This window comes from Phalacrocorax carbo, chromosome 5 (assembly GCF_963921805.1).
Source record: "Phalacrocorax carbo chromosome 5, bPhaCar2.1, whole genome shotgun sequence".
Classification (NCBI taxonomy): Eukaryota; Metazoa; Chordata; class Aves; order Suliformes; family Phalacrocoracidae; genus Phalacrocorax; species Phalacrocorax carbo.
The window spans coordinates 24,573,138-24,592,665 of record NC_087517.1 but is presented as its reverse complement, the minus strand read 5'-3'; the positions used below and the strand labels follow the sequence as shown (position 1 = coordinate 24,592,665).

At 38.7% G+C, this 19,528-nt stretch overlaps 1 protein-coding gene across 3 annotated transcripts in view; it reads left to right on the top strand.

Annotated features, from left to right (window-relative positions):
- SP3 (Sp3 transcription factor) overlaps positions 1-13,993 on the top strand; it is a 33,633-nt gene extending 19,640 nt beyond the window's left edge. For all 3 annotated transcript variants that reach the window (XM_064451625.1, XM_064451624.1, XM_064451623.1), the window contains 3 exons: positions 2,819-3,011; positions 9,805-10,001; positions 12,235-13,993. In XM_064451625.1, coding sequence (XP_064307695.1) covers positions 2,819-3,011; positions 9,805-10,001; positions 12,235-12,551 — 707 coding nt within the window. In that variant the 3' untranslated portion in view covers positions 12,552-13,993. The remainder of the gene's footprint in view (positions 1-2,818; positions 3,012-9,804; positions 10,002-12,234) is intronic.
- The last annotated feature ends 5,535 nt before the right edge of the window (positions 13,994-19,528 follow it).

Here is a 19,528-nt window from a genome sequence, read left to right as displayed (position 1 = left end):
AACACAGCACAAGATTACAAATGCAGTACTACTTTGACTTCAATTCAGTTTTACATTTCTTAAATAATACTGTAAACTATTGTATGTCTATGCAAATTATTGCTTTCTCCAGTACCCTCAACTCTTAGGAGTGCTTCATCTGTCCCTCTCTTTTTGTCCAAATAATTTTCTCATTTATGGCTCCACCATTGTGCTGCTGCAAAATGATGCTGATGGGGAATGACTGGGAATAGATGGATAGTGATGAAAAAAGTGGAAGGAGCTCATGATGAAAGCTTGTGAAGTGGGACAATTGTTGCATAAGTTGAAGGCAGAAAGTCCTGGATACTGGTGTGCAGAAATAGACATTCTGGACACGTTTCTATTGTTAGGTGCATCTCTGTTACTAGAGTGTGACTTTGGGGTGTCAGTATAACAGGAGAAATCATATGTTATATGGAATGTTTGACTTCAGTAGTAGAGTTGGGTCTTGGGAGCACAGATCTGTACCCTGATTTGATGCAGTCATCTGTGCTAGGACTTGTTGATATCTTTTTTGAAGTATGTGTATGCACTGTTAACTGGATTCAGCCACTGACTTTACAAACTCACTATATACCAGTGTCTAGTGTTAGGGAGATCATAATGAAATTATTAATAGAGTGTTTTATTTTATTAGCATTAATTCTTATTTTGAATAAAACCAGAATTTATACAATGTACATTTTGTGGAAAATTTGGCAAAAGAATTTTGAGTATGATATATAACATATCCAGTCCTAAAGAACTGCTTGGAGTCTTGAATTGGCCTGTGCTGGCAGCATTGCTGCTTTGCTGTGTTTAAATACCTATTATGTGCCCTGTTGCATAAGAGCAAATTGGGCTTTTACCTTTGTCTAAAGTTGCTGTAAGTTAATGTATTAGTATACTTAATAGTAACCAGTTTGAAAGAGCAATTTTATAAACTCTTTGTATGTTGTATAGTTGTTTAATCTTTACTTATGTAAAACAAATGTTATATATAACATGTATATACAAATTATTACGAATTATAAAATTATTTCATAGGTGAGTCTTGGAAAATGACTTAATTTGGTAGGAAAGATAGTTTGGTGGGTAATGCAGAAGACGAAGTCAACACAGAGGTTTTCTAGGTCTTCACATGAAAAATACTTGTTATGTTACTGTCTGAAATTGTGAACTTCTTATGGTAGCAGTGAAGCTCAGTGCGCAGGTGGTTTCCTAGAGAATTATTTTAACTTCAGTTATATCAGTGATGTAGTTTACAGTACAGTCCTGCAAATGGTTATACACGTGCAACTAAAAGGAAGGCAAATGGTGGTGTTGGGAAGGGCTGGACTGAGACTTTATTAGTACCAAGGAAATTTTTGTGCGTAGCTACATCGTTTGTCTCAAAAACAGATGAATGCTAGAGATGATTCAGAAGGTAGACCAGGTAACTATTACTCTTTACCCAGTACAGTTTTTCTTATGTTTTATCATGCAATCTGTGCAGCTTTGTCTTCATCATACAGATGATGACTGATGCACTGACTCCCAGAAAGAATTCAGAGTAGCCACAGTGCTCAGTTAAGGTTTCAGTGTCTGAGTGGGGTTTGGGTTAAGGACAAAAATCTACATGATAACTGATTTTGTTCTGCAGAGAAAGCAGTCTCTTAAATATATCCAGAAAGATACGTGGCTTTTAGTTTGAAGCTTCAACAAAAGAAAAAAATAAAAACAAAAAAATTTGATGGTTTCCTAATTTGTTTGCACTAGTGGCTAATCATTTTCACTGAAAACAATACAAGTAAGCTACCCTGCTGAACCAAAGAGGGGACTGGGGTTCACCTTTGTAAAATGATGTATAGAAGCTGTCTTTTTTTAAAATCCAGACTTACAGACTTTCAGCTCATTGGGAATCCAGAATAGTGTCTGAGGGGAAAAATATTGCTATTAAAATGTAAATTTGTTAAAATAGTTGTTGTTTCACAGTGTACTGTGATGCTGTAATTAGTTCTTGGATTAGATTGAATGAATGCTCTGTAGGGAGAAGGTACACATACTTGAAAAAGTCCATCCTAGGAGGATAACTTAAGAGGCTTTTTTGCATCCCTGAAACTGCAAAGACCTATTTGGACTACTAGCTCATCAAAATGTTTAAGTGATTTGTGTGTTGGTTACTTTCTCTCTAATGTTGAATAACATTCTTCCCTAAATGTTTTCTTCTCTATGCATAGTGGAAAAGTCATGAATTTGAGGCGAGAAGGGGAAAATTGAACAGACATATGCTTGTTTGTTTGTTTTCCTTGGGTATCTTGGTCTGTCTTAGGTCAATACCTTTTATTTAATTGATTTATCATATTACTTCATATACCACTGTTCATACTGAAAACTTCTGAAGGTCATTGAGAAAGGCTGTTCCTACTACAAGTGACACTAATTGAGAAATCCTGTGGAAACATAAATGGCTACTCAGGATCATTTGAAACATGCGTTTACATATTTTTCAACCTCTGTCCAACCTCTTGTTCCTTAGTTTTAACCAAGCTTCAAGCAGGCAAAATCCTCCTGGTGACAGCATTCCCTACCAAGAACAGTTCAAATTTAAACTTTAATACTTTGTTATAGCTTGTCTTCAACTTTGAAATGTATAGTAAGGTAAACTTTTTAAATACGTTACAGGTTACAAGGGCACAGAAGTAATGTCAGTATGCACTAAAGGATGTTGACTTTTGACTGACATAGTGCTCTCAACAGTAAAAAGATTTGATCATTATGGTTTCCTTCTCTCTATTTAATGGGCTACTTATGGATCTGTGTTTGTTCTTTTCCTCAGATATTAGGATTAAAGAAGAGGAGCCTGATCCAGAAGAGTGGCAGCTCAGTGGTGATTCTACACTGAATACCAATGATCTAACACATTTGAGAGTACAGGTGGTAGATGAGGAAGGGGACCAACCACATCAAGAGGGAAAGCGACTGCGACGAGTAGCTTGCACGTGTCCCAACTGCAAAGAAGGTGGTGGAAGGTATGTAATGTTCACTGTCATATAGTGCATGTAATAATGAAAACAAATAATGAGTGAGGAAAAAAGGAGCCTTAATTAACAGCAGTTGTCTGCAGCGAGAGGAAACTAGAGGCTTATGCAAAAGAGCTTATGCAATAAAGGACTGCCACCATTATTTCTGGGTTTGCAGGTGGACGGGGAGATTATTCCATCCTCTCTCTGTTACTCCATTGAGATTAATTGGAAAAATCTGGAGTTAGGTGCCACCGAGTACAAGTGAGGGGGGATACAACATTGCCCTAAATAATATGAAAATGAAATATTTTGGAATGTACACATCCGTGATTGGCTTCCTATCATATGTCAAGGACTTGATTAAAACCTCTGTTCCTGCATTTCCTCACTGATTGAGCTTTTTTTTCCCACAGTTTGATTGCTTTAGAGTGTCATAAAAATACAGTTATCCTGGTTTTCTCATTCACCGGTTTCCTAAGAAAAACAAGGTTTGTGTAAAACCTCTAAATACCAAATTTTGAATTGATTGATTGTTTTCAGTCAAAGTTAGTGGAGATTTGGCTAGCAAGGAGGTACTCAAGTTCCAATTCGTATAAAACTAAAGGGCTGCATAGGAAGCCATGTTTTATTATTCTACATCTCACGAAAGTATTCATCTTTTTGTTATTATAAAGATTTTATTCTACTCCAAAACACTTCCTTTTAAACATCTTGATTATGGATATGAGAGAGGAAGTGGGGATAATAGACTGCCTTCTACAAGTGAAAATATTTGTGTGTGTTTTTGCTTGCTATAATTGTGCAGGGGCTTCTTTCCACTAAAGTCTCTTTACACTAAAATTTGTCCATTTTGGTAATAGTTTCTTCTCTATAGTTATCACATAAATAAGACTTATATTTTAGTGTAAATTACTGAACTCTCTTTAAAGAACCTGTCAGTGTCCTATGGCTGTAAGAGTTGTAAGAGTACTGACTGAATATGTCTATTGTCAAGTCTCTTGTGGGTTTTTGCTGTATGTTCTAGATATCTTCTTTGCAAGCACAGAAGTAATATCTTAGGCAGCCATGCCAAGTAAATATTAAGTGTTAAAGACAAAAACACTTTCATATGTTCACATCACGAATGAAGCTAGTGATGATATCTGCAGTTAGGATTATATAGCGTCTTTGTCCATCAGCTTCCTCATGTTAAATTCCGATGTGTTGTTCACTGAAACCTGGCACAGACATTTCTAAATTCTTGGTGAACCTTGGCTCTGCCCCTGGGTTGAGGTTTGCTTCAGTCTGGGAGAAAACTCTGAAAATGTGATTTGCACTGTCCCTACTCTTAGGAAACATAGAGATTTCACATGTTGTGACTTCCTTGTGCTCTATTCCAAACTACCGTGGCTTTAATTTAGAGACAGCTTTACTTCAAAATTTTCTTCCACCTAAGTGGAATTGCTATAGCACCAAATTTTAAAGTCAAAGCCCAAGATAAGATCTTTTAGAGAAATGGTTTTGATGAAGTCTGAAAAAGGATGTAGCCTGAGACTCATATATGGAAATTTGGGAAGGAGTTGAGATAAGAGCTAGGGCAGAGTTTAGATAGGTGAGAATCTGAAATCCACTGTAAAGGAGGACTGGACGCATCAAATTCACAAAGTAAGTAGGAAAAGTAGGACAGGAAGTCAGGATGTGAGAAGAATTAAGACTGGAATAGAAACAAGATAATGAAGGAGACAATGGTGGGGAAACAGAAAAAGAGTGCAAGTGCCTACAGTTGCTAGAGCAACTTTCCCACCAGAATGTGGAATTCCTTCAGAGCTTAGCAAAAAGGAGTAAGCCCATTTGGAGGAATACATTCCTTCTCCCTCTGATACATGTTTATCATGTTCCATAGCTGCTGCAGTTACGTGTTTATCTCTGGTGCTGTAATTCTGAGTTTTGATTTGTCTTACAACTCTGCTGATGACTCACAGAGTTTCAGATAACAGGACATTTGCTTTTATAAATTTCTTCAGATAGCTTTCACAAATCTTAAAATGATGTTAAGGTTGCAAAATTGAAAACTTGGAAGTTGGCAAATGCAGAAGTTAACATATCCTGGGCAACTTTAATTTAACCCCTTGTTCAGATACATTATAATTTTGTTTCTAATTACATGACTGCATACTATTTTTTTCATATGACCCCAGTGCCATTCAGTGGATGGGATGGATGATGCACAGGGAGTGAATCAGGGCTGTGTAATGATTGGCACCTGCTTCACTTATTGCAGAAATTGGAAGGCATCTAGGGATCAAGATGCAGGACTGCAGCAACAGGGCTCTGAAGTTTTGGAGGTGTTTGTGTGTATCTACCCCACCTTTTCCACTGCAGAAGTACTGAGTTCATTCCTGTAAAGAAGTCAGTAGAGCTGAACTGTGAACATCTACAGTACCCTAAGAAAATATGCTTCTGCTATATTGAACTTAACACCTCAAGCTGGGGGGTGTTTTGACAATTTTGGCCTTAATCTCTTTCTACCTCTTATTTGGATGTATGAAATAATTGTACTAGTTCAAGTTCACTACACAGGAGTGTTGCAGGATGATAAATTCATTAATGTTTTGTGAATTGCTTAGACACTGTGAGTGTTGTGAGTGCCCATGCTGAAGAAGAAGAAAACCCTGGGGAAATGAGTAATGCTGTATTTAAGGTAGCACTTAAATAATGTGTAACTAGTAAGGCAAGAAAAGTGCATTAACTATGAAAAAGCTGAATAGCATTTCACTCAATGAATACTACCCCTCCTGTGCACTCAGTGGGATGGGAAAAGGTAGTAATACATGGCTCCACATATGCAGACTTCATCATAATTTCATCTTTTGTGTAGCCTCAGGTTTGGCATTTTATGTCTTTTCTGTTTTCTAGATGCAAAGGGGATTGAGGCGTTCTTTGTCTTTTTTGTTATTGGTTTTTGTTGGCTTTTTTTCCACTCTCAATACCAAATTAGACCACGTTGCAGTCTTCAGAGGATTTCTCTTTGTACCAGTCCTGTGAAATAGGAAGCCACTATTATCTTTACCTTACTTGGCGGGCGGGGAGGTAGGAAAGGAAGAGGATGATGTATTAGAGGTGTAAATTAAAACCTTATAGCCTCAAGCTTATATAGCATATGAGGGATAAGCAAGGGGCAGGGGAGAGAAAGAGAGAGATAGATGTAACTCAAAGGATGACTCTGATCCCAAACAGACTGTGTTTAGTCTTATAGTTAAGGTGTCTGAAGTTGGGTGGAAAGTTCACCCTCCTCTCAGTTACATCTGGAAATTTCACCCTCCTCTCAATTTCATCTGGAATTACATTGAGATGTAACTTCTACTGTCTGGGTCTATAGAGGAACATGCTTCTGAGTATCACTTCAGGTACATAACTCTAAAATACACATTCTTAAAATAACTAGTAAGTGTACGTTTTACCCTTGAAATACTTGATGTTCCTCCTGGAAGTACTGCTGGACTGGAAGTCCAGCTTCTCAGTGGAAGAAAGTGTCTTCTGCTGAAACCATTGCAGTCTGCATGGTTACTGAGAAACATGGTTTCCAATCTTTATAAAGCTACAGTGTACTCTGACAATACTTAATTGATTTGAAGACTCCAGTCAAGGAGTAGGCCTGAGTCATATCTTTTTGCTCTGTGATGATGGTTAATGGCCAGTGCAGCAAGAAAGGCCGCTTACCATGACATGTTAGGGCATAGTGCCAGACTGTCACAGCTGCAAAGCGTTCAGATAGAATTTGGCTCGTATCCAGCCAGTTTAGAGCACACATGAAGCAAGCATGCAGATGCCTATGTGAAGCCGTGTAGAATGAATACACTTAGGTACTCATTCACAGTAGTCTTGCAGATTTCATTCTGTGAATCCCTTACTTTGAACTTCGGAGTCCACTATGCAATTCTGTCACCAATTGGGTGAGGTGCTTAGAATTATGTATGCTACACCACCTACGTACAGTAAGCTAGCCATGAGTTGAACCTTGGTTTCCTTCAGTCTAGACTAAAGGTGCAATTAAGCAACTTCAAATGGTTGACTTAGGAATCTTAAAATTATTCTAAGGGAATTTTGGTGTTGTTTCATGTCATTTGTATTACATTTATGTACCATATCATGCAAAGTTCCAAAATATTTGTACTGTATATTGGGGAGAGGAAGACTAGTTCACTTGGAGAAGGTGTGAGGATGAAATACCAAATACAAAAAAAATTCTATATACAGAAATACATTCTCAAATGCAGAAGTACATTTTGTTATAATAAGTACAGGCTGAGCAATTCTTAGGGTTACATGGAGTTGGACAGGCATTTAAAGACACAGGATAGTGGGATCCTCTGGAGAATTCTTTCTGTTACCGAGACTCTGTAATGGAGAAGAGCCATGGGAGTTCCTTTGCCTTGCACCACAATTGCTGGATGATTTGAGCCACCAAACGAGGACCTGAAGAAGAGCTGTTTAGAAGTGATTCGTTAGATGAAGATGAATACAGAGCCTGAGAACTGTGGAACTGGTTGCAGTAAGGCAAAAGGAAGACTTCAGGAAATTTCTTCCTTGGAGTCCAGGGAGCTGGGTGTTTTGGTGAATAGGTGAATGGGACTGGAACTCTTACAGGTACAGTGAGTTTTGTGTGATGGTCTAGCTGTCTGCAGAGGCTGAGAAACTAGAAGAGAAAGGGGGCAATCTAAAGGCATTTTGCTAAATGCCTTTGAGATTGGCTGAATGTTCAAAACTTGTAAATATTGAGCTTTTGTGTAGGTGGCATGGTACAAAGTTAAATGCCTGACATCACAGTTAATTTTGCTTTTTAATATTGGCTTGAGGGAAGGCCACAGAAGAGTGTGAAACTGACAGTTCAGATATAGCAAAAGTTACCAAAAATTGATGTTTCAGCTGAGGTAAGAGATGTAAAAAAGGCAATGTTTGTCCTGGTCCAAAGAATTGATTTTTTGGGACATTTGAAAAAGGCAAATTAAGTCAGAAGTATTCTTGCCAAGACTAATGACGATAGAAGAGCTTAAGATATCAGGTCAGATGTCAGAGAATTTTTTGCATGAAATTTATAAACAAGCTGAATAAAACAGGCAGGTGAACTTTCTGTGTGGTTTAGGATTGAGGGGTGTCAATAAAACAAAAAAAAAATCGGTAGACAGGTAAGCAGAATCTCTTCTGTCACCGTATCCGTAGGTTCATAGGAGTCTTCTGCTACCACAGCAGGGTCAGAAGTCTTCTCGACTCTCTACTTCTGCCATTGAATTTGTTCTGAAGTCAAACCTGGACTGTTGTGACAAAAAATTAGTATGTAAAAGTGATCATTTCTTCTTCTGAGACAAAATGACTAATGAAGCGCTATGACTATTGCTCTATATTGAGACTTCTTAAAAACATCTTCTAGGACTTAATTGGATTATATTTGCTTTTCTGGACTGTCTGGAATGTTTTAGGTGCCTATGTGCTTAGACTGGAATTCCCTTCAGAGTGATTTAATTTCTGTGCCTGTTGAGAAATGCGTGCTCCAAGTGCTAGCTCCTTAAAGTGTATATGCATTTTACTGTGAAACCCTCATTAGATGTACACCAGAACTGTCCTGCATACAGAGATGAGAATGTAGGTCTAACAGTGGCCTGGCAAATCCTTCAGCCACTGGATGGTTAAGCAGAAGTCAAGCACCCAATTCAAGGAAAAATATTGCCCTGGGGAGGCAACTGAATATTGTATAATCAGTCATGGAGGGTGGAGTGCCCAAGACTGTGATTTCAGAATCCACTTAAGTTGTTCTAAGTTAGCACTGCTGATGAATAAGGTGGCCTGATGCTTGACTGCATTTTTCAATCTCCTCCCTTGTACCAGCATTTACCATTCTTATAGCTGCGTTGTCAGCCAGATCTATTCCCTGGAGTGCCCCTTTCAGCAGCAGCAAACACTTAAATTGGCTAAAATCAATCATGATGCCCTGCACTGGCCAGGCTGATCTCTTTCTCTGGGTCTTCAGAGGCTCTTATCTCTCTCTGGTGACTTACTTTTATTTAAAAAAAAAAAGAAAAAAAAGGGCTTTTGTGTTAGGTGCTTCCACTGAATCAATCACCCACCATTTCAGTGAGGCAGCATCTTAAAATAGGCATTAAGCTCAGTAGTCTGGATTATGCTATCTGTGAATGTGTTCATTTTGGTGGATTATTTTTTTTAATGAAATACCAAGGAATTAATTTAAATGTCAGCAAGATCAGCTGTTTCACTGCCACTCCTTTTAGTGGAAATATTCAGGTTAGTATGCTTGTCCTCCAACCCCAAACTGCTTCTCAGATTTCCCCAAGATGCCAAAAGTCCCATCTGTTCTCATCCCAGTTGCCAAAATCTCCAGTTTCCGTTTTGGCAATTGCAGTCATTTGTGTTTTTCTTTGCCAAAACTGTATTTGGTATGGTAAAAAATGAAACTGGGAAAAATTTAAAATATGGGCACTTCAGCATCAAAGTAGTACAAACTGCTGTATGACTATTTGTAACTCCATATCCATACATGCTTGCTAAAGACTACACTTCTGTCATTTAAATTTCACATGCTGTTGAATTTATCGTTTGTTGCAGAATTGGGATAGCATGTAGAATTTAGTTCTAGCTTTTCATGGAGTGTACTGGACTCTATTTGAAAGACAAATAGGAAGCTGCTCAAGTTTGTTTGCAGATCTGTTGGTGTATGTAACCCCACTTACATGTATGACCAGTGTTTAGGAGGAACGTATTAGAATTAATAACTTCTCTCTCTTTCTCTCTCTCTCTTTTTAAACAGAGGCTCCAACTTGGGAAAAAAGAAGCAACACATTTGTCACATACCAGGGTGTGGCAAAGTATATGGGAAAACTTCACATTTGAGAGCTCATCTCCGTTGGCATTCTGGAGAGCGTCCATTTGTTTGTACTTGGATGTTTTGTGGCAAAAGGTTTACTCGCAGCGATGAGCTTCAGCGACACCGAAGAACGCACACAGGTTTTCAGTTTTTCCTCTGGTGCATTTGACTAAAGATGTGCCATGGAGAGGGCTTGGATAAATACCTTTTAAGAGGAGAACACATCTCGGTATTAAATTGATTTTAGTGTAGTGTGTTTTCTAAAATCAGCTAATACTTAGAGCTTAGTATACGCTATGGTTTCTTTAGTAGGTCTGAGGAGAAAAAACAGCTACCTTTTTTGATTCAGAACTGACATTTAATGTAGCTTAAGCAGAATACTTTGATTCAGGTTCAGCAATGTGTTTGTTGTTTGAACCAGATTAGAACTGTTGTTCCAGCTTAAAACTTCAATAATTTTATCTCATTTTAAAAAAGAAAAATAAAAATGGAGGGCTAATGTCCAAGAGATTAGATGTCATTCATAAAACCAAGAAAGAGCATGTGATGCTGCATCATTCTGCATCTTCTAGTTTCATGGTTAGACCACTAATTAGGGACCCCAGGTTCACATTTCTCTTGTCTAATACAAAGAAAAGATCTTCCACCTTCTCAAGGAGCAGTTTGTTTCAAATCTATTGTCTGTATTACCTGTTTTCCTACAAACTGAACCCATAATTACATTCTACAGAATGCTTACCTTTTAAAATTAGACTATTTGAAAAACTCAATGACAATATATAAATAATTTATGTATTTATCAGCACTTACATTGCTTAGAAAATTCTTTTCAAAGTCTATGAAAAATATTTGATGTTTTGTACCTACTGGTATGCTTTTGTTAGACGTGTTGGATGCTTGAACCCAAGATGGGATGTTACAGACTGTCTGTCTGGACAGCCAGATGGGTTTAAAAAAATAAGAGGCCAGTTGAATGATCCGGCTCAGAGGGTATGGTTAATGGCTCCTAGTGTACCTGCATACCAATAACTGCAGGGATCTCTCCTTTGACCTGTTTTAACATGTTTATCACTGACCTGCAGGAGGCAACAGAGTGCACGCTGCTTAGGTTTGCAGATGACACCAAACTGGGGCAACTAGTCAATATATTTGAGGGCAAAGCTGCTATTCAGAGGGACTCAGGTGGAAAGTGTGGGCTGGCAGGAACCTTACAATATTCAGCAAGGATAAACACAAAGTACTGCACCTGGAGTGGAATTAACCTTTGTAGCACCACAGGCTAAGCACTGACTAGTTGGGAAGCTGCTCTACTGAAAAGTACCTGGGAGTCTTGACAGACAAGAACATTAGCAAGGGCCAGCAGCAAAGATGTCCGGGGCTGTATCAACAGAAGCAGAGACGCTAGTTCTAGGGAAATTATTCTCCTCTTCTCAGCACTGGTTAGACTGCATCTAGAATATTGTTTCTGGTTTTCAGCCCCCAATATAAGAAAGATGTTGATCAACAGGATTGAGTTCACTAAAGGGTGACCAAGATGGTCAGGAAGCTGGAGCATTTTGTCTTATGAGGAGAGGCTGTAGGAACTGAGCTTATTCAGCTGCACAAAGAGAAGAGTAGGAGCAGAGGGAAGCTTAATGGCAACCTTCTAGTACCTGCAAGGCCACCATTAAGAAGGCAAAAACTGACTTTTCATGGTGATGCATTGGTGGGAGGATGAGAGACAACAGACATAAGTTGAAACAAGAGAGGTTCAGACCAGATATAAGTAAGAACTTTCTCATTGTGACGACAGCCAGGCACTGGAACAGGACGCCCAGAATGTTTCTGCAGTCACCATCCTTAAAGGTTGTCAAGACCAGACTGGATAAATTCCTGAGCAACCAGGTCTGACCTTACAGCTGGCCGTGCTTAGAGAGATTAGACTAGAGACCTCCAGAGGTCACTTGAAACCTGAATTACTCTATGATCTTTTCTGTCAGTCTCAAGTGTGATTCTGCAGGAGCTCATACAGTCTTCCCTGTCCATCATTCAGCAGGTTTTGTTCTCCTCTTAAAAGTTATTTATTGGTGGTAATTGCAGTGAAACTTAGCAGCCTGAGGATGAGCTGTATGGGACGGCAATATTCTTTAGCTTGCCTGAAAGATCGCCCCAACTCACTGATTGATTTTTCTGTGTCTCACTTCTTTCAAAGGATTTGTATGGGTGTCTAGAAGTTTAACACAGAAGTTTATAATGTTGGATTGCTTTTTTTTTTCTTCAGTATAGATGATGTTAGAATTCTGACTCTTAAAGGCAGTAAATTATCTTAGTTTTTGGCGTACATGTGGTATTTTTAATGTTCTTGAAAAGAGTTTTTTTTTTCTTCTGTGACAGGTGAGAAGAAATTTGTCTGTCCAGAATGTTCAAAACGCTTTATGAGAAGTGACCACCTTGCCAAACACATCAAAACACATCAGAATAAAAAAGGTATTCACTCTAGCAGTACAGTGCTGGCATCAGTAGAAGCAACACCCGATGATACTTTGATTACTGCAGGAGGAACAACACTTATCCTTGCAAATATTCAACAAGGTTCTGTTTCAGGAATAGGAACTGTTAATACATCTGGCACCAGCAATCAGGATATTCTTACCAACACTGAAATACCTTTACAGCTTGTCACAGTTTCGGGAAACGAGACAATGGAGTAAATATTACACAAGATACCTATTAATTGTGGTTATTTTTATACAGTAGTGAGAAGAATATTGTTCCTAAGTTCTTAGATATCTTTTTATTGATGTGCAAAAATTTTTGGATTGACGGTAACTTGGTTATACATGACACTGAAATGCCTTACTTTGTATGATATTCCATAGTATATTAAAATGGTAAAATTGCATGGGTTTTGTAGGTACTTTTGGAATCTAGAAGAGATGAAATTTTACCAAGTTATATTAAAAAAAAAAAGAATTTAACAATGGAAATGGTAGTCTAACCAAATGCATCAATCCTGTGTGGTTTAGTGTAAAAAAATGAGAACATGTTGGTATTTATCTATTGTAAGATAAAAGAAGTTGATGGGTGAAAAGAAATCATGTTATGATAAAAGAAATTTTGTAATTTTCTTGATGACTGGAATTTTTATTATGCATAACTGACAAATCAAGTTTCCAAGCAAATGTTACATAGTGTAGGCTTTACTTAGCTCATCAACTTGTCATTTTGAAGCTAATTATTTTAATTAGGTTAACTATGTACAATATTTTAAGCATTACTCTTGTAAGATTTTGAAAACTACATTTTAACATGGAACTCTAGGGATAGTCACCTTTTAAATCCTATTGAAAAGCCATGTTTAAGATTTAATTTGCCAAAATGATGTCTTGTTAATATTCTTTCAATAACCAAGGTGGGCAATATAACCAATGTTTAAAAAGCTTAAAATGTTAAAAAAAAATGTATAGGTTGAGGCATTTGGGTGGTAAGGCAAATGTTATAGTGAAGTATATCCCTTCTTTTGAACATTGGAGGACCAAAAATATGGTGTATTGCGTCTCAGCAGTGATTTTAATCAAATCTTTTTCCAAAAAACCATCTGTCTGCCAGGGCCTTAAAAGCCATCATGTAAATTACCAGTAAAATATAACATATGCAAATACAATAGAAAAATCACTTCCATATTGACAGTACTCCCAAACATATGGATATAGTCATAGTGAACTAGGGGTTTTATGAGGTTTTTATTTGTTTGTTGTTTAGTTTTTGGTTAGTCAATCTGCATTTAAATATCAGCCATCTTTCCTTTTTTGCTTCTTCCCTTAAAAATTGTATGTATCCAGTACATTTAACTGATAAACATATATGTTTTTTATTATGCTGAATTTTCTTTTTATTTTTTAATTACTGTTTATATTTTCAATTATAGAAAAATGTACAAAATGAAGTTATATAGCCAGTCTGTAAGTGCTATACCATTTTCAAAAATTGTACAACAATAATTACTGCAGTTCACCTATTTACAAAACATTTGGAAATCTGTTCATTTGTTATTCTTAAAACCACCTCAAATTTAAAGGCTACCTTATTGTACGTTTAAAGTGTATTATAACAGTGTGGTAGTTAATAAAACACTATTTTTTTTTTCTTTTGACTTGAGTTTACTGTGCTTCTTGTTAACAACAAGGTGTAATTTTGTAATACGTCTTGATAGCCTGAGATGTTTTACTATTTTCCACTAGGTGGTGGGAAGTAGAAATGGAGTTTCCTTTCCTTACATGCAAGGAGATGGTAAGAGACCACCTCCTCGCTCTCAAAAACCCCATCTGTATCAGTGTCCTGGTAACTTTTTTGACCTTATGCTGAGCAGGGCATGAAGGAAACGTAGGCCCTATCCTATAGAATATAAAAATAAAGTTGCATTTCAGTCCCCTGACAGTTATGTGCCACAATACAGTCAGTCTTGATAGGGAACTGTGGCTAAAAGAGATAATGGCCTCTTGCTTAAAGCATAGGAAGAAGTAATAAGTACAAGGGGGAAAAAGCTGTCAGCTTAGAAAATAGGACTGGAAGAGTGAGGTGATGGTTTTAGGTGGAGTAAGAAAGACCAGTGAGAACTGTGAGATTAAAGAGAGTGATGGTTGTATATGATGCTGTAACAAAAGTGAAAAGCTTTCATTTCTGAAGTCTGAAGTCTTGGAGTATCAAATGACTAGAGGACAGATCAGGCTAATTTAGGATAAACCAGGCAGAGTTCAGCCTAGAAAAGGAGAACTGGAAAAAAGTCAGGAAGGGAAGATTTTCTGCATTTGCAATTTAATGGGGAAAATTCAATGCAAATCTTTTGAGATTCAGAGCAACAGGAATTGACAGATACAGAGAAAAGGGAGTTAATTCACCATCAGCTTAATCTTCTATTTAGTAAAATGGGAGAGCAAAATTGCTTTGGAAGTCACAAGAGCAGCACCTTGGGAGAGAAGACAGTTTGGCTTGGACTTGCACTGTTCCATGGATGTTGTCAATATTTTAACATACTCTGAATCCAGTTCCTTTGTACAGGGCTTGGTTTCCAAAAGCTGTTTTTGTTCACAGAGCATGTTAGTGTAAATTAAATCACTTCAATTTCTAATGTTTAGGTTCTGTTTCTCATCTCTCTAGCCATTGTATTCGTGCATTATTTAAGAGGGAGGGAATGAAACTGCTTTCGAAAAGTTTTATGGGACGACAGTTTCACTGATGTGCATCTGTGGCTGAAGGTGTTTTGATGCCTCATTGCTGAAGATGAGATTGCTTTGTCAGAACTTCAATGCTCAGCACATGAAGTGGTAACTTTAATTAATGTTTAGGTAGTGTAATATTTTAAAAGCATATTTTGTTGCTAAGAAGCTTCAGAAGGTAGAAGTTTAGGAAAAATGTAGCTCTGGAAATGTGTAGATAAGAGTCTGATGGAAAGCCTGCAGTCTAAGGGCTGTCTGCCTAATGGCTCACAGCCATAGCGTTTGTGTTATTTGAGAACTCTGCTGCGTGTGTTCACATGTTGTGCAGTAGCAATTTTTGAAAGATCTGCTCGCCTCCAGGGCAAAGGTTCATGAGCCCAAGTATAAGATCTTTGGTATATCTAGGATTGTTGCTACCTCATGACTTTCTTTCATTGTCACTCTAGCAACTAGTATGATACCAAGACAAAATTGTGCACACTGTAGAAGGCTTTCTGAGTTTATCGGTGAATCTGTTCTTCCTGGGTTCCTGATGATGGTTGCTTGGTGTGCTGCTTGCTTCTTATGTGTAAAATGCTACAGACTGTACATATATATTTTCATGTCAGGCTTCCTTGCTTGTATAATTTCTTGGCACGGTAACCTTTAGAACCTTCTATGGTTTGTATCCCTTGCAGTCTGATGTAATCACTAATTAAGACCTTAAAACTGGTTCTGCAAGAGAGCATGAGCTCTAGAGCAGCCTGTGTTATCAATTTCAGCAGTCAGGGTACTTATTTTCAATAAACACAAGGCCTGTACATACACTTGCTATAATCTAAGTATTCTTGGGCTCATTCCTGAACGAACTAATGGTTTGATCCCTGCAAGTTACAAACTACTACTGATTCTTGCAGAGAAGAAGAGGTTTTAATCATTGCTACTTACCAGGCCAAGGGGCAATATGACTAAGGTGAATGATATAATCACTGAAACACTTGTGAGGAGCAGGATTTCTGGTTTGAAGATTCAGATTTTCCTCTGGGAAGGGAGTCCACAGAGCTCTTCTTTCAGCTTGTCTGAACAAGAAATATCAGTCTTTGGTTTGAGGCATTTTGAGATGCTGGAATCAGTAAGATAAGCCTTCCCAGGGGCTTCAGGAAGGCTCTGATATGTTCTCTAACAAGTTCCAGGTGTTGCGGAATGAGGGAATGGAGCTAATAGTCACCTGTCAAACGGTTCTTGGTTCCTTTAAGTAAAGGTCTAATGAGCAGGTGGCTGTCTTTCCTCTAGCTCTTACCAGCACCATTACCATCAGAAAGGCGGAGCGTAGAACAGGGCAGAAGAAGCTGACGTGGCTGACTCAGATCTTACCTTGCAGTTATATTTTCTGTAAAAAGACCACCTCCATTTGATGCTCCAGAACTGCTTTTCATTACTCCTTCAGTTATTCTGGTACATCTTTTCTATAATCTGTGTCTATAGGATGTCTTCTAGAATCTTAGTCAGATGTATGCAGTCTCAAGTATTGCTCCAAATAGGATCAGTAATTTATCACAAGAACCTGTGACCACACCTCTTCCTGGCAGTGAAACAGTGGTTTGTGGGAGCCTTCTACCTCTCTTGGACAGGTATGTCGATCCTTCCTGACTCCTGAGATGTCCAAGAGGCCCTGGGGGAAAAAAAAGGAAAGTAAGAGTAAAATGCTCTTGAGTGGACTGCTGCAAAACCCCAAAATCACAAAGGTTCAAGTTGTCCCTTTGCTTAGAATTGTGCTGCGTGCCTTTTTTGCACAGCATCTCAGCCTTTGTGCTTGGAAAGTAACCATTTATAAAACGTGTATGTGATTTTTAGGTACACAATACATGAGGTACTGCATTGTATGTAAGATTTACACACATTTTTCTGTAAATGTGTGTGTGGGGGAGGTAATATGTGATTTGAAGATTCATCTTTACCCAGAAGCCAGAAATGTTGCTGCCAGTGAAAACCTTCACTGGAGTGGTAAGCCTCCACTATCTCTGACAGTCACAGCTAGCTACAAACTATGTATGGTAAATCCCATAGTTTGGTGGTAACTGGGACCTAAAATTGCCCATATGAAGAAAGTTTAAGGTTTATGTATTTTGAAATTAAGTAAACATAAAACAAAGTCTGCAAATTAATAGTACACAGCTCTTCTCTGATCCCCTGGCAGAGAAAGATGCTGTGCTACCCATAGTGTTTCTACTAGACATGAATTGCCCCAGTGGGGTACTGGTGGTTTGCATCAGGTTGTTCTGTGCCCTAGTTTCTGAAAGGTTTTATCAAAAGGAAACATTTTATACAAGGTGTTCTACATATGTTTCCTTCTTTAATCTTGAAAGTAAGAAAAGAAAAGCCATTTCTGACTCAAACCAGAGAGTCTCTATGTAACTCCAGAGCTCACTTTTGCATTTTGACACTGACCGAGCCCCTGTCTGGACAAGTCAGTACACATTCTCAAGCCCTGTCGTTGCTGAGTTGGCAGAAGAATGCTCTGGAAATTTTCTGCAAGGAAATAACCTTCCCTCCCCTGCTATGCTTTCTCTTCAGTCGAAAAGCCCAGTTGCACAGGTTTTGAACTCAACATGAGATGGACACCACTAGGGAAAGGTTCCAAAGCAAGACTCGGAACTATTTATTGTTTCTGCTCAGCTTCCCTTTTCCCTCTGAAAGCTCAAATCTTGGGCACACTAGTGGCATGCCTACAGATAGAACAAGATTTACTACTTTGCGTATCTTAAAATGTATTGGCATTTTTCACAAGACTACTTGAAGAACGACGCCTTTGCAAGGATTATAGGCTGCTAGATCACCATAGCAAGTAATTTTCAAGCACCAAAGATTAGTTAGTAAGTGGTATCATACAATCCAACACACCTTTCTCCAGGAAGGTTTTTCAAATGAGGTGAGAAGAAAGGAACCATCAGAGAGATGGCTGAGCTGGGTCCCAGGCATGGGCAAAATATCACTGAAATCTTATGTTATCCTAAGGAGTCCCTGACTCCTTTGGCTGGGCCACCCACCCACCCACATTCTTAAGTTCTCCCTCTTGTTTCTGTAGAGCTTACTCCCCTATGCAAGGTATTAACAGAATTTTATTCATAATTTATGCACAAACCCCACAAATGGCTACTTCATCACAGATGCTTTGATTTGACAGACAAACACTTGCACATTGTGTTGCAAGCAACCATTGCCGCTGGTTAAGAAATGACACTGTAGTAGAGGCTTGCAGGGAGAATCACTGGATTTCTGTGTGTGTGTTCACCCCATGGTGGAGACATCATGATGATGTTTTCTGATGGGACTGGTCTACATTTACTGGTTAATTGGTTCCTGATTTCTGTCCTCCCTGTCTAGGCCGCTGCATGAGTCATCATCAGTACATGGTGAAGGTAGTTCAATACAAAAAAATCCCATTGCTTCTGCTCACTGTGGGTTTGGAGGCTTTTTTTTGTATTCTGTGAATCATTCTTTTCCCTGGTACTGCAGTCTGGTTCTAGCACTACAAATGGTACTGCTGGGAGGTTTATTGGTGAAAACTATGTCTGCTGAAAGGTAAGAAGCCATGTCTTGTATTGTTAGCTTGGCTGCAACCTGTGCCGGGACCTTTCACCAGCCCTTCCACTTCTCCAATCTCCTGATTTTTCTGGTCACACTCTTCACCTGTTTTGGAGGTGTTGATCACAAGCTAATCTGACACAGCTGTATTCCTTACTATGTAAGCCTTGGATCCCTATTGGGACCTCTGCTACAGCCTTACATGAAGAAACTTCTAACGTTCAAGTGTGGTTGGAGCAGATACAGGACTGTATGGAAGCACTTCACCATGGTTTTCAAGAGTAGCACTGGGGAGTGTGTAAGAGCTAAGTGAGCTGGTAACAAGCAGCCTGTTAGTACCAGACACTGAACAAGCAGTTAATAAAAGAGTGCTTTTGTGGCACATCTTTATGGGCTGGTAGGAAGACTTGTGAACAAGAGAACGAAGTAAGGATGACGGGAAAGAGGTAGGAACAGATGGGTTGGATAAGTGACTTGGAGCAGGGCTGCAGAAGGCTGTGGAGTCACATAACAACAACAGTTGATGCAATTTCTGGGTCCTAATCCCTGGTGTGTCCCCCACAAAACCTTGTGGGGTCCAGGTTCCAGGCAGGTGTGAATACAGCCATTCAGGGGGGATGTAGATAGATCAGACAAGATGCAATGAAGTGAGGAAAGGGGGTCGGAAGGCAAAATTTGAGTGTTGCATAAAGGTTTCCGGCATTCGTGATGCTTTCATAGCAGACCTGACTACCTTTTGGTTCTTTACTGCTTTGTGCACCTCTTTTCCTGTCATAATTCTCCTGCCAAGTCACCAGATACCGTAAACCCAACAAGAGAGCACATGCTAGACTGAGGTTTGCCATAGATTGGCATTGTTGCTTGAGGACTACTAAAGCTTGTATCTGGCAATATGCATTACTGAAAGC